At 38.0% G+C, this 15,170-nt stretch overlaps 1 protein-coding gene across 2 annotated transcripts in view; it reads left to right on the top strand.

Annotated features, from left to right (window-relative positions):
• Positions 1–15,170, top strand: part of LOC124775955 — a 93,660-nt gene that overhangs the window by 72,526 nt on the left and 5,964 nt on the right. For both annotated transcript variants that reach the window (XM_047250899.1, XM_047250833.1), the window contains 3 exons: positions 8,497–8,713; positions 9,236–9,379; positions 13,391–13,527. In XM_047250899.1, the coding sequence (XP_047106855.1) occupies positions 8,497–8,713; positions 9,236–9,379; positions 13,391–13,527 (498 nt within the window). The remainder of the gene's footprint in view (positions 1–8,496; positions 8,714–9,235; positions 9,380–13,390; positions 13,528–15,170) is intronic.

The raw sequence follows: 15,170 nt of genomic DNA, 5'->3' as shown, positions 1-15,170 counted from the left end.
GTTATTGCTGTTTATGATGACAAATGGTACTTAGGACATGTTGCTGAGTGCTGTGAAGCAGAAGGTGATGTATTTGTGAACTTCATGGCACCAGCAGGACCAGCAAGATCATTTCATTGGCCATGTTTGGCAGACAGGTGTTGGATTCCTTTTGAACATATTCTTATGACAGTTCCAGCTCCTACCACAGTGTCAGGAAGAAAGTACAATTTGCCACTCAATGTACAGAGTACAGTAGCTAAAGTGTGGGAGAAGTTCTGTTTGAAGCACAATCAACTGGTTTCTAGCAGTTAATGTGCAGTAAACGTTAATGATAGGTTGCGTTGATCTGTATATATGTTGTTGCTTAGTGATTAAACAGTTGTGGGAGAGGATAAGAAGAGGCAGAACAGTTTACGATATGTTCTAACAAAATTGTGTTGTGGAACAATGGCCACATCACCAAATACATCTGTCAACTTCCATTGTACACAAATGTCTTGGAATAACATGCTGAAATTTTGAGATATATATCATTATGGTCTACTTATGCAGTGTGTGAAATTTGGCTTGGATACTACTTGTCCCTTTTGTGCTACCACGCTTCGAAAATCCATGTTTTTCAGGTAATTTTTCAAATTTTTGTGTTTTGTGTGCATGTAACTGTTTTTTGTGACTGATATGGGCATGATGAGTTCTGTGTGTGTTTAGTCCACATTAAGCTTACCACAAAAAAATTTATACCCTTTTGGAGTTAATTATATTTGGCATAGAGGGCACCTGCAATATGTACCTTTTAACATATTACATTTTTTAATCACATTGTGGAATTTTTTATTTTCCCTCAGAAATATGTTGTTTGTGTTTTGATTCATGGAGTTTGTTCTCTAAATGGATGTTACTGGGTTGTAAAAATTTCAATGGACTGTGTGGAATAGTTCCAAAGTTATTAAGACCTGAAGTTGGGTCTGAAGATAGATTGCCAGATGTGGGTTGCAATTTCCAGGTCACGCCACCTTCTTTCACAAGTCATAATTCTGGAACTAATTGGCAGGGGAAATGAATACTCTGTAAACGAGTGTTCCACACATGGTAGAATTAGTGTACTGAATTTCAGTCAAATCTGAGACTATGACCTGGAGCCCCTGGTTGAAATGACATGGAATGACCCAGCTAGAATATCTGGCAAAAAATCCTGATGGAGGTAAAGGAAAAAAGGGATTTTCATGCAAAAGGAGAGCAAATGCACAAGAAACATTCCTAAGTATGTGACATTCGCCAGCTTTATTTCTTCATTGATAGTCCTCGGTATGAACGTACTGCATTGTTATACTGTCTGATAAATGGGAGGGTGGAAGTTCAACACTGACTACTGGAAATGACATAGCCAACAGTTGAGTTTCCCAGTTCTTTACTTTCACTGTTCATCCCCCTCCCCCCAATATTACAGTTTTATGGCCAGTTCACTGTTGGTAAATGTTAAGCCTTATTAGTACATTGAAGGCAAACATCAGCATACTGCTACAATAGCTTGCTGCTGGCCATCTATGAGCAGTAAATACCTAACTTCACAGTTCTTGAAGAATAATAAGGTATGTGTGACATTATTTCTCACATAAATTGAACAGACACTGTCACTGTTTTCTCACATGGCCTATTTGTGTTACATTAATTCCACTGTTAAGTTACTGCATTATTGTTACTCTGATTCAGACTTCCCATCTGAAAATTGGCCGTGGACTGTCTGTCTCGAGACCAAAAATTGGGCTTTTACATGTCCTCACAATAATAGGCACAGAAACTATACATTGGGAAGAGCAATTACACCTTATGCAATACGCATTTTTTCTGTTTTGTTTCACCCAGACCTGTTTCAACACATTTTGTGCTCTATTCAGTGGGTTCTTTTTTATTTTTTACTTACACGATAATATTAGACATTGGTGGTGCCGTGTGACTAGGGTCTCTCGTCAGGTAGACTGTTCGCCTGGTGCAAGTCTTTTGAGTTGACGCCACTTCGGCAACTTGCATTTCGATAGGGGTGAAATGATGATGATAAGGACAACACAACACCCAGTCCCTGAGTGGAGAAAATCTCCGACCCAGCTGGGAATCGAACCCAGGCTGTTAGGTATGACACTCCATCGCACTGACCATTCAGCTACAGGGCAGACACTGGACATTTATTTTGGTAGCTATTCTGCTACACAAGCTTCAACTTCTCATGGTTTTGTTATTGTATATGATGTTGGCGATGTGAATGGGCAGATTTCATGGCCTGTGGTCACTTGACACTACACTTCCTCTGATTTTTCTAAACATAGGCAGAGTTCTCGCCACCATTATGTGTTGTTGTCAACAGAAAAAAGATGTCTAGCATAAGGCGGAATTGCTTTTCCCATTTTGTAGCAAGCACGGGCATAACAAGAAGAACTGCAACGCCACAAGATGATTAAACTATACATTGTTCAATGTTTAAGTTGCAGAAATTACAATTAAAACATAGCTCGTTCTATTAACTGAATACATTGAAAAATTCCTTCTATTCATTCTACCACAAAGGTTAGGCCGAATTATTTGTTTAAATAATAAAATTAACCAATATAGTTATGCAAACCCTGCTATTGACAAACTTGAAAATTATTTCGGAATTAATTAAGGGCTGGCTTTGCTAACATGTTTCGGAATGTAGTCAAATAAATACTTTAAGAATCCTAGTTGTTGTTCTTCCAAATGTTTATGATTAGTACAGAATGTATATTCGTTTATAACTCAACAATAGAATCTGTTATGAAACAGTTACTGATTTCACCCTATAACAAAAGATATTAAGTAGGAATAGTCAGAATAAATTAGGAAATTGATTACATACACAAAACTAAGCACAAAATTATATGTGGTGCTATATTTCTTAAGACTGAAGGCGAACCTTTATTTTTTATGTAAATGCAGATTATACTGTTATGAATCTAATACTGTTATATATGTTAGTGGTAATTAGTCAAAATGAAAAAATAAATCTAAGGAGACAGATGGCAAAACGAGAGGAAGTAAAAAGATCCCAGCTTGCTTCGTCACAAGTGGGGAATCTCTGGGTATGATATTTGCAACTGCAGAGGTCATAAATTAATAGAATTTGCTGAGAATAATGTGTCCTTGCACAGATTCTTACAAAAGAAAACAAACAGAAAATAGAGTTGTATGATTAACAGAATATTTGTGGTTTTCTCTTCCATTGTGTGTTTGGCGATATAGGTGTGGTAAGATTATTAACCTATATACTGAAGTGGTACTGTTCACTCAGGCTTATGCTTGCCTTACTGGATGTACCTATTTTGCGAAGAGATCTGTCACCCTTCTCCTGTTCATATTATTATTTATCTTCAATATAACCACTTTTTGAAGAACTCTTCTGAACATATCTCATAAACCATAATGACATGAAGTGAAGAGTCTGTCTAGACATCAGTTAGCGAATGAATGACAGTAAGTAAGTAAGTAAGTAAGTAAATGAGAGGTTGTGTAATACACAGTTCCCAGAACTAACTCTTCACACTGTGTATGACTTTTTTATCACTTCCATCAAATTTCCTGTGTTCAAAATGTTAATTTGCACCTGATTTATAATATTTCCACAATTTGCGCTTTATGAAAAATGTTCACAGAGAAAAAACTTATGTAAAATGACGGTGGCATGATATTGGGTGTCAAGTAGTGTTTACAAACATGGCATGTTTAAGTTTCTTGACACCAGGGTGCTTTACTCAGCAGATTTGAACCATTCAATGTCACCCCGTTTGCATGAGGCTCCCAATACTGGATTTCGTAAACAGATTTCCCAATACCGCTTTTGGGTGGTCATGCAAACACTTTAAAAAAGATTCTGGAAATCCGCTTCAGGTTCCCAGTTTTGCATTCTGCAATAGATTTTTGCTCCCATGTAAATGCAACTGGTTGTGAAATGTGTTTGGGATTTCAGGTTTCAACCTTCTTTTTTTTTTTTTTTTTAAAAAAAAAGGTTCTGCTAATATGGACACAGTTGCTTTTCGTTCAGTTAAGGGTAAGAAGAAATATTAGACTGAAGCATCTAATTGAAGAGAAATAGTGATTGTGCTGACTAAATCATAAACTGTAATAGTTGTTTGCTAGGTACCATATTTATCTGGGCTAGCAGATTCACTTCAGACCTTAATGTGTGAACGCGACAGCAAAGAAACATTTCTGAAATTCAGTTGTTGTCTTTCAGAAGGTGTGTCACATGTAAACGTAGTGCTTGTAAAATTGGAACGATTCGTGCTGTATCTCCTGCTGCTGCCAAGCTCTACTCTGCATGATGGCTGATGGGAGTAACTAGGTCCTTTAAAATAAAGATATCATGACCAATCACAACGATTTCCAAACTGTCTCGACTGTGCATCTGTGGTTCTGTGATTGTTGTGATCGTTGACACCTTTATCAAACCATATTTAGCGTGTTTCATCGTTTAATCGCTTGCAGTGCTAGTTGACATCTTCAGTCACTCTGCATTGCTCGGATGTTTTCAGTTTAAAGACAGCTCCAATTATGTATGTTTTCATGCTGAGAAGCATATTTCGAGAATTTATTCTCGTTGTCAAGTCCAGTATTTTGTTTAATGTTACACAAACAATGTGAATGATAATTGGCGTCTGTATGGTTACCTACATGACTGAGGAGGTACAGTACCTGATAACATCAAAAAGACCACTACAGTGCAAGAGACGCAGAACAACACATATGCAAACACCACACAAAAAGCTTGTGTAAATAATTGCACTTGACAAAAAATTCTCAAAGCACAGCGTGTGAAACATAAAAAGATATGTAACTGGTGCAGTGTTTCATTATTTAAATAATGAATGACAGCTGCAGGCTTTCCGGAAACAAGGATTGTGACCTATGAAATTGAGTCAAACATTTCTGTTTCCTAGAAATTTATCAGTTCCAGTTACGTCACCTGTTTTTATTAGTTAATAAACTATTATTAGATAATAAACAAGTCCTTGACAAGTATTTTGATGTCTGTTGTGTACATACATCATACATAAAGTGTGAAAAATGTAAGGGGGTATCTTATACCTTATTTAAGTTCCTTGACAAGTGTAAAAGCTGGGTTTCACTGTAGCTTCACTTGTTCTGGGGCTAGACCATTGTCATCAGGCCCCTTCTCTGGAGTCCACAGGTACCCCTCAGTGCATGGCCAAAGTGTAAACGACTTCTCCAACACAAGTAAAGACATTTGCTCATCATCTTGTTTTGTGGATGCACTATACTCACATTTCACTCTTCATATCTATACATAAATCCAAAAAGTATACGAACAGTGGTTCATTCTTCCTACACAACCATTTAAAAACATGTTTCTCCATGAAAATCTTTCATCGGTATAGCAAGAAGTGACGCATTGCTATATTAAATAACAACATATACCACGGAGCTTATGTACTTACTTCTGTTTGATGTTAAGAAAGGATTGAAAATAGACATAACATGCTATTTACTGTCATAAATATCCCCTTACTTCTAGATACTTCAATATGCAATTTTATTTTGGTAATACTGCTTGAGGTTGCATGGTAAGGATTTGCACTCATCCTGTTCTCAAACCATGGAGAAAAATGGTTCCAATAGATTGTCGTATGCACAGGTTACTTCAGTTACAGTGACAAGTTTTTACAGAAAGTGCATTAGATGATGATTGTTTACAAAAAATATACTGTTGTAGAGTAACCTACTTTTAATTACATTTATTTATACATGTACACTAGGAAACACAGCTATTTGTAGCAATTTCTAAGTATGCACTGAAGAGCCAAAGAAACTGGTAAAACTGACAAATATCGTGTAGGTCCCCGCAAGTAAGCAGAAGTGTCACAACATGGCATGGCATGGATTCAACTAATGTCTGAAGTAGTGCTAGAGGGAATTGACACCATGAATCCTGCAGGTCTGTCCACAGATCTGTAGGAGTACGAGGGGGTGGAGATCTCTTCTGAACTGCACATAATAAGGCATCCCAGATATGCTCAATAATGTTCATGTCTGGGATGTTTGGTGGCCAGCAGAAGTGTTTAAACTCGGAAGAGTGTTCCTAGAGGCACTCTGTAGCAATTCTGGATATGTGGAAGTTGCATTGTCCTGCTGGAATTGCCCAAGTCCGTTGGAATGCACAATTGACGTGAATGGATGCAGGTGATCAGGCAGGATGCTTATGCATGTGTCACCTGTCAGTCTTACCTAGGCGTTTCAGGGGTGCCATATCGCTCGAATTGCACATGCCCCACATGATTGCAGAGACTCCAACAGCTTGAACAGTCTGCTGCTGATTTACATGGTCCATGGATTCATAAGGTTGTCTCCATACCTGTACACGCCCATCCACTCGATACAATTTGAAACTAGACTGGTCCGACCAGGAAACATGTTTCCAGTCATCAAAAGTCCAATGACTGTGTTGATGGGCCCAGGCGAGGCATAAAGCTTTGTGTCGTGCAGTGATCAAGGGTGCACGGGTGGGCCTTCGGCTCTGAAAGCCCATATCGATGATGTTTTGTTGACACTTGTTGGTGGCCCATCATTGAAATCTGCAGCAATTTGCAAAAGGGTTGCACTTCTGTCATGTTGAACGATTCTCTTCAATCACTGTTGGTCCCATTCTTGCAGGATCCTTTTCTGTCCACAGCTATGTCAGGGATTTGATGTTTTACCAGATTCCTGATATTCACGGTACACTCTTGAAATGGTCGTACAGGAAAATCCCCACTTCATGTCTTATATAGGCGTTTCCGACCACAGCGCCATGTTATGTCTGTTTACATATCTCTGTATTTGAATGCTCACACCTATACTAGTTTCTTTGGCATTTCAGTGTATATTGTAATTGGGTACGAGGGTTGGAACTTGTGGCAGCTATTTATTCACAACTGATACAGAAGAGTTACATGTTTGTACCAGTTATTGTCCTTGTGTGTAGAACCCGTTACCAGTGATGTGGAAGGTATAGTATACCGTTAACAGAGCCTGTCCTGTTGATGGTGCAAAAGGAGCGGTCTCTTGATTCTCGTGTACGACTGTGATGGTATTATCCTAATGCATTACAGTCCTCCACGGCAGACCATTGTACAGTATTACTGTTCGTTTTTGGTGCATCACCTGCGACCTGCTTTGCGAAAGAAGTGGCAGCACTTTCTGCTTTACCCACGCGTCATTTTACAGACAGTGCACGGGTGCATACAGTGCAAGCTGTGGCTGCTCTGTTTGGTATATGGGACCCACCATACTTCCCCGGCTTCAGCCCTAGTGGCTTAGATTTGATTCCGAAGATGAAGGAACCACTTCGGGGCATTCACTTCAGAACTTTCCCAGAGGTTCGACAGGCAGTAGACCGCTCCATTCACACCATCAACAGAACAGGCTCTGCTAACGGTGTACTACGCCTTCCACATCGCTGGCAACAGGTTCTACACAACGCTGGTGACTACTGTAAAGGACAGTAACAGGTGAAAACATGTAACTCTTTTGTATCAGTTGTGAATAAATAGTTACCACTATTTAAGTTCCAACCCTTGTATATGTCCTATCTCCTCCTTCCCCCTACCTATTTCCATTCCCTCCTGTACTCTGTCCATCTGCTACTCTCCCTCTGTCTGGCCTTGGGCCTTGTTTATTGTTACTGCATATTGATTCAATAGTGGCAGTCTAATTGTAAGCCAAAAACCCAACTTCTCAGTTTTCTGTGCAAATGGATTGCAAAGAGGTAAACAAATTAACGTGTGTGTGTGTGTGTGTGTGTGTGTGTGTGTGTGTGTGTGTGTGTGTGTGTGTAAAAAACTGATTGCAAGAAAGAAAACAAAACCGCACATATTCACAGAACACCACAGCACAGCATTTTCTTTCTGAGTCAATTTTAATAGAAAACTTGTACATTTTTTTTATAAAAACCTTTAACGTAAGTCTGTATGGATGTTTATTACAACATCCTGTAAAAATTTTAATTAAATTGGTCAAGAACGCTTTGAGATTTTTAGTAACAACATTAAACGACAACTTTTCTTAATGTAATAATATATATTATTTTCCCCAACTTTGTTCAGAATTCTAAATATAGGTTTAAGCAGAGAGTAGGAAACTTTTAAATGCCCAATTGAGTATTGTTATAGGCTCCTACATCAGTAAATTCCATTGTTTTTTATTAAACCTAAGCTTTTTCCATATTTACAGATTTTGTTCATACATTGTTTTGTTGTTGTTACTTAGTCTCTTACTGCTGAAATCTGAGGAAGCTCTGAATATACAGTTCAGTCCATCCACTTAAAAGAATCATTTCTGAGCAGGCTGTATGTGGTGCTTTTTTACCATACTGCAATGATACTTTCTTGTTGTTCCTTTGCATGATTTAGTCACTTTTTATGTCTTCTAAGTGAATAATATAAAATAAAGTGCTATGCTGTCTTTGGGTTCATTTACTGCTTTTGAAGTTCGAAAACTTTTGTTGAACAGGTATGATATTTGGAGTGGTACTTATGATGGTACAGGAGACACTTGTAAGAAGTGTGCTGGTGTAGATCACACTGCATCACAGGACATTAATCCTGAGCACATGAAGCTACGTGAAGAGCTTAGTCTGGACGGAGAGCAACTGCTTTCTGATTTACGCTATGTGCAACATTTGTACCAAGGATCAGACTCGAATGACTCTGGAGCTGGTTGCGCCGAGGTATTTCTATGTTTAGGCACTATATTATGTGATTCTTGTTGCATAAATATTTTGACCATTTAATGAAATATTTGCTTCCAAATGCTTTAGTATCATGCTGAGTTTGTGCAGGTGTTTCTTAATGGTGAGTTTTCATTTGCTGGAGATAACAGAAAGATGACAATCCTTTGACAGTGGTGGAATCACAAAGTATTCTTTCAATTTCTGCATATATTCAGCTGTGTTTGTAATTTCATGTGCTTCACAATTATTCTCACAAGTATCTTAATGTTGAAAAATGAGTTTAACTTGGTGGCTTTGTGTGTGTGTGTGTGTGTGTGTGTGTGTGTGTGTGTGTGTGTGTGTGTGTGTGTGTGTGTCATCTCAATTTGTTATAACAAATCTGCCACTCCTTAATGGTATTTGAAAGGCCCGTAATCTGTGCTTAGTGTAATTTTCAGATTTGTTAGATTGAAAAGAAACTAGCTTGTCATTCTTCTTAGTTTGTGATACAAGCACCTAATCATTACACTTCATTGACAGAAGATGCAGTGCCTTTCTCCATCATCAGAAACAGAAGCAAGCAATGACGTCCAATTGTATGATGACTCAGATTTTGGTGTCAGTCAAGCAGCACCTATGCACTGTAGCCCCAGTCAAAATGGGCTTGATGGGAAGGAAAATGAGGTATAGTTCTTTTGTATCAAAAGTGATATGTATGTGTTGCATTCTGGATGCATGGTGTAATATTTTGTCATATGCTCATTATTGTTTAATTTGTTCTGTTAATGTCAAGTTTTACCTTGCTATGCCTACACTGAGCCGTTGTATGTTAAGTCATAACCCTGACCCCTTCTGCCTATTGCCATAGTAAAAAAATTCTCTAGTATTTACCAGTTTCAGCATAAATAGATGAAGAAATCCACTACTGTTTCCTTACCTTCTTGGACACAGATAACTGGGATAAATAACTGTGAAATGTAAGGAATAATCATCCAGACTGACCTAAAATGCAATAACCACATAAAACAAAACTTTAGGGGAATCAGATGTGTGTCTAAGATTCATTGGAAGAATCTTAAAGAAATGTAATTCATCAACGAAAGAAGAGGCTTACAAAACACTTGTTAGACCAATTCTTAAGTATTTTTCAACAGTCTGAGACCTTCTCCCACAGAAAGGAGAGCACATCCAGTGAAGAGCGGTGAGTTTTGTCACAATCATTCAGTTGCTGCAAGGGCATTACGATGATGGTCAACGAACTCCAGTGACAAATACTAAAGGAGAAACGTTGTGTATCTGTATACATTGTCGGTGAGCCACCTTATGGTGCATGGAGAAGGTTATCTTGTACCATTGCTAGTCACTTCTTTTTCTGTTCCACTCACAAATCGAGAAAGGGAAAAAGACTGCCTTAATACCTCCACATGAGCCATAATTTCTCTTAGTCTCTTTATAGTCTTTAGGTGAAATCTTTGTGGGCAACAGTTGAATCACTCTGCACTCAGGTGCAAATGCACATTTGAGTACAAGAAGCACCTCTGTAATAATAGCATGTCAATCGAACTTGCCAGTAGTACAGCTAGCAGCACAACTATGAATAGTTACACTGTCTTACTTTAATCCGATCTGGTGAAGATCTCAGCCACTTGAGCAGTGGTCTATATGCAGTTTCCTTTACAGATGAGCTATGCTTTATTAGAATTCTCTGAGTAAACCAAAGTCGACCATTCACTTTCATTACTACCAGCCTTATGTGCTCGTTCCATTTCATATTGCTTTGCGATGTTACGCATAGGTATTTAATTAACCGGATTGTTACGCAACGCACCGCCAACAATGTGTTTTAACATTGTATGATAATTTTTCTACTCATCTGCATTAATGTATTTTTTTTCTCATTTAGGGCAAGCTGCCGTTCACCACTCCAAGGATGCCACTGTATCTTACACCACATGAACTTCAGCAAAAAGTAACATATTTCTTCTCACTCTATCCATCAGATCCTAACAATACTTCTGTATCCAATGAACACTCACAGTTGAGGACAATGTGCTGGGTTCTGTTACTGAAGAAGTCTGAGACACCAATAACCTATTACATTTACTATGAAATTCATTAAGTCACCATTGTAGTACTTTGTCAATTCTGAAACTCTAGGCATATGTAATCTGCCTGTTGCCCTTCATCCGTGGACCACAGGATGCCTTATGAGAAGTGGAAAAGCAGAGTTTCACACAAGCACTGCGTGCTAAATCCATGCTGATTTATGATAAGCTTTTCTGTCTCAAGGGACTTCATTATATTCTAACTGAGAATATGTTCAAGAATTCAGAACAAACCGATGTTAAGGATATTGGTATTGGTGTGCAATTTTGGAGATCCATTCTTTTATGTAGGGGTTGCTGCCATTGTTGTTGTTGTTGTTGTTCCCCACCCCCTCAGGTCCTTGGAAGTTTTCAGTGGGCGGGAGAGTCATGATAAATGCAAGCTAAGAACAGGACCAATGCTGTAGAGTACCCTGTGTAAAACCAAATTGGGATTCCGTCTGAACATGGTGACTTACTTGTTTGTTTTTTAACTCTTCAAAGTCACGTCTCAACACCAGGGATCCCCATTTCTATGTTCACCATACAGGAGTCGGTGTGATTGTCAGACAGTGGTACGTCTGTACGATCCTCCTACATAAATTATTTTTTAACATTGAATTTAAAACTTCAGCTTTCTTTTTCTTCAATTGCCACACTATAAAGGTCAATGAGTGACAGAATAGAAGTCTTCGTCCCACTTAGTGAATTTTATAGATGACCAGAATTTTCTTGGGTTCTCAGGTTCTCAGCAGGAGCTTTTGCTGAGGTTTAATGGTGGAAGTTGTATGCTTTGCACATCAATCATTTTACAGACTCAAGAAATTTGACGGACATTTGCCTGTTGACATTTCCATGTCCTCCCCCCCCCCCCCCCCCCCCTTTTATGAATTTTGTTATTAAACCAAAACGTGTCTTTTCTGTCCTTCTCTTATTTACTCGGCATGTAAGACTCCAGAGCACTAGTCAGAATCCATCAAACTTTGCCCACAATTCCTCTTCATCCCTCATATTGAAACTAAATGATGTCCATTCATTGTCTAAGTAGGATGCTGACACTGCTTATCTACTCTTTTCCAGCATAAAAACTCTCCTAGCTGCCGTGGCAGATTTATTAACTTTAGTAACCATCATCACTACATCAGACTGACTGTTGGAAAGGTCAGGCTGCTTGTAGCTATAAGGTCTAAAATGTTTCCATTTTCTATTGATTGGGTCAGGCTGCTTGTAGCTATAAGGTCTAAAATGTTTCCATTTTCTATTGATTGTTGAACTAGTTACACAATACACTTTTTGGAAAATGTGGTTGTAATTACTTTACAAAGCTGTCTGCCCTTAACTCCTGCATTTAATTCATGACTCTACAATCTGTAGTTGATAGTTCGGACTCTTCCCACTAATATTGCATGATTGTGATATTTCCGCACTACTGTGTGTAAACTTTCTAGGAATGATTTTGCGAATGTTAAAACAGAATCAGGTCTTCGGTAAAGACATTTGATGATTAACTTAATTTCACCTAGCCTGGTTATTCACGACCAGATAACATTGTAATCACTCAATTTCGACCTTGATAGATGCAATATTTTTGGCATTTGCAATGAACACTACTGCTCCTAATGTGTCTAACCTGTATTTTTGCTGTAGTTCCATGTCTCATTTAATATTACAAATCTTTCTACCTTGAGTTTCGTCTAGCTTCGATTCAGAGTAAAATGTGACAGATTTTTTTCGGGATCAGTAAATTCCAGGAATATTGTTTCCAATGCTTCAATAGTTTACTGTTAAAATTTTGACATTTGAAGTTCTTTGTTTGGTATGCGATCTCATTTCATTCTCTGTGTATCAATTAGTAATCCTTCAATAGAAGACCTCAACTTATATCACCAAATCTAAAGAAACTTTCTTCCTCTGATATTCATCTTGATGAAATGTTGAGAAAAATGGAGAAATTGGAGCTTGTTCACATGTTCACTGACTGTCATTCTTCCCATGCACCATTTGTGAATGGGACAAAGATAGTACCAGAAGTACTCTCTGCCACTCACTGTAAAGTGGCGTGCAATGTGTAGACGCAGATTGTATTATTGTGAGTTATGTGTACATAGATTTTGTGAATGAATAATCTGATTATTTTTGCAAGAGATGCATTGTCTCTGCTTTTTGGACAATAAGTGTACCCAGTCTCGTAGTAAAGGGGGCACAAAGTAGATTACATTAAAGTGATTGGTTTACTGAACATATCTTTGAAACCTGTAGGTCATTCGTTCATCTTGTTTGCGCAGAGAATATCAAAGTTCTCGATAAAATATCTGTTCAGATAAATTGCTTCCCTGCATTTCCCCCAAGTCTCTCTGTTATGTAAGTGGAATGTCAGGTGGTTTCATTCATAGAGATTTCTACCTTATCGGTTAACAAAGGTTTTAAGGAGTGAAAATTAATGAACCTGTTGATCAGTCTCATTTAGAGAGTTTTGTGTCTTATACAGGTCCCATTTATCCAGGTCTGACTGTATTTGGATCAGTTTGTCAACCTTATTTTATAAGGATAGTTAAATTAAGAATTACCTGGGGTAAGAAAATTTATCTGTAAGTTATGGTTGTATTTTCAGTCATTTGAAGATTTTGGTGCAACAAACTCTCGAAGGATGCTGTCGAATAAGGTTCTGTTATCCATGGAAGTGGGTGCAGAAAAGAAAATGAACGAACGACCCTTCAGTCTAAAAATGCCAGCAAAAGACAGAAAAAGGTAATGAAAAACTAAAAAAGTATTAATGTTCTGGTGTTCATATCCATTCAGTATGTTTATTTGGTCGGATATTAATTAGTGAAAAGTTTGTATTGGCTTTTGATTTAGTATTACAAATACATGGCTTAGAATAACCAGGGTTGCATTGTATATATGTAGGTATTTTTCACACACAAAACATTAAAATTTGTATGCTGTGTTAGAGTTGCTTACTTAAGAGAAACAGTTTTTAAACAGGTCGCATTCTCCTTGGTAAGGTCGTAATGATGTAGATTTAACATGGTCTGCTAAATAACTTAAGGGTAAAATGCTAGAATGAAGCTTTCTTATAGTTATAAAGGGGTCAATCTCCAGACCTTGTCCACTCAAAGCTGAGGCTAACTTTCTAGTAGTGTTAATGTTGAATTTGTGTTAAACTCTCATCAAGTAGGATGCTGCAGTGGTTAAGGCTCTGAGCTCTCACTGTGGAGGACTGCATTAAATTCCCCTTCTGTGTACCCTTGCTCGAGTTTTTGGTAGTTTCCCTTAATAGCTTTAGGCGATCCTCTACCCACCTTCATACTGTGAGGGTAATGGAAGGTTGGTTTAATCTTCCTTCCTTCTTTTTCTGCGCCCTTCCCCTCACTAACTAATATGATAAAAGAATGTATTATTGTGTATACTGGCTGAACTTTCAAGCATTTAGAACTTGACTGATGATATAACTTACATGTTATTGTGAGATACTGTCATTAAATCTTAATTGTATTGTTCAGAATCTGTCTTCAGAAACAGTTTAGTCATTGGCTGGGTATGTTTTGTGCATAAGCCTCTTCATTCTTTTCAATCCTCCCATCACTGCACTGCCACCACCCTGTTCCAGTCCTGTCCTTTTTTCCAAATTCTCTCCTCCTCCTCTTTTAACAGCAAGCTCCCATCTGATTGTCGTTTTGGCCTTTTGCATTGTATTTTCATTGCTGTTGTTTCACATGCCTTTCTCTTTACATGTCTGTATCATTTAAGCCTTGCTGATTCTACCTGGTTCTTGCATTGGTACTTCCTTTACACTTCCCTGATTCGATGGGCCCTTCCACATCATATCCAAAAGAAGCAGTATGCTGTCCATCTTTGTACTACCACTCTGCTTATGTGAAATTTCATTCATGTGCACGTGTCTTTGCTTAAGTCCCTTTTTTCCATTGCCCTGATTTCACAAGTGTAGGTCAGAATATGTACATATTAGGTTTGATATTGTTCCTTTGGTTTCTCACTTACAAATGCACTTGTTCTCACGTTAAATTTCATTCAGTATCTGTCCATTCATATAATTACCACTGAGCTACATCCTCCTCATTCCTCCAGATCAGTAGGCCACCTGCGAAGACCATTAACTCTAAATCCTGCCAATTTGTGCATTACCTCATATAGAGGGTGGCGATCCTTCTGGAATTCTCAGGGAATTATATTTTACCTGAAAAAACCATGGAATTCTGTATTTTTAACCTTGCATTGAAATTTGACATTATTGAATTTTATAAATGACAAATTTTAAACTACTTAATATTTGAAAGTGTGTTAATTATGTGAATAATATTAAATTTTTTGTTTAAAAACTGTGGTTAAACTATCATTTCTGGCTGGTATATTGCTCAGCCAAGAGGTAA

The sequence above is a fragment of the Schistocerca piceifrons genome, chromosome 1 (assembly GCF_021461385.2).
Source record: "Schistocerca piceifrons isolate TAMUIC-IGC-003096 chromosome 1, iqSchPice1.1, whole genome shotgun sequence".
Classification (NCBI taxonomy): Eukaryota; Metazoa; Arthropoda; class Insecta; order Orthoptera; family Acrididae; genus Schistocerca; species Schistocerca piceifrons.
The sequence above is the reverse complement of the archived record's forward strand: the minus strand, read 5'-3'. Positions and strand labels throughout refer to the sequence as shown.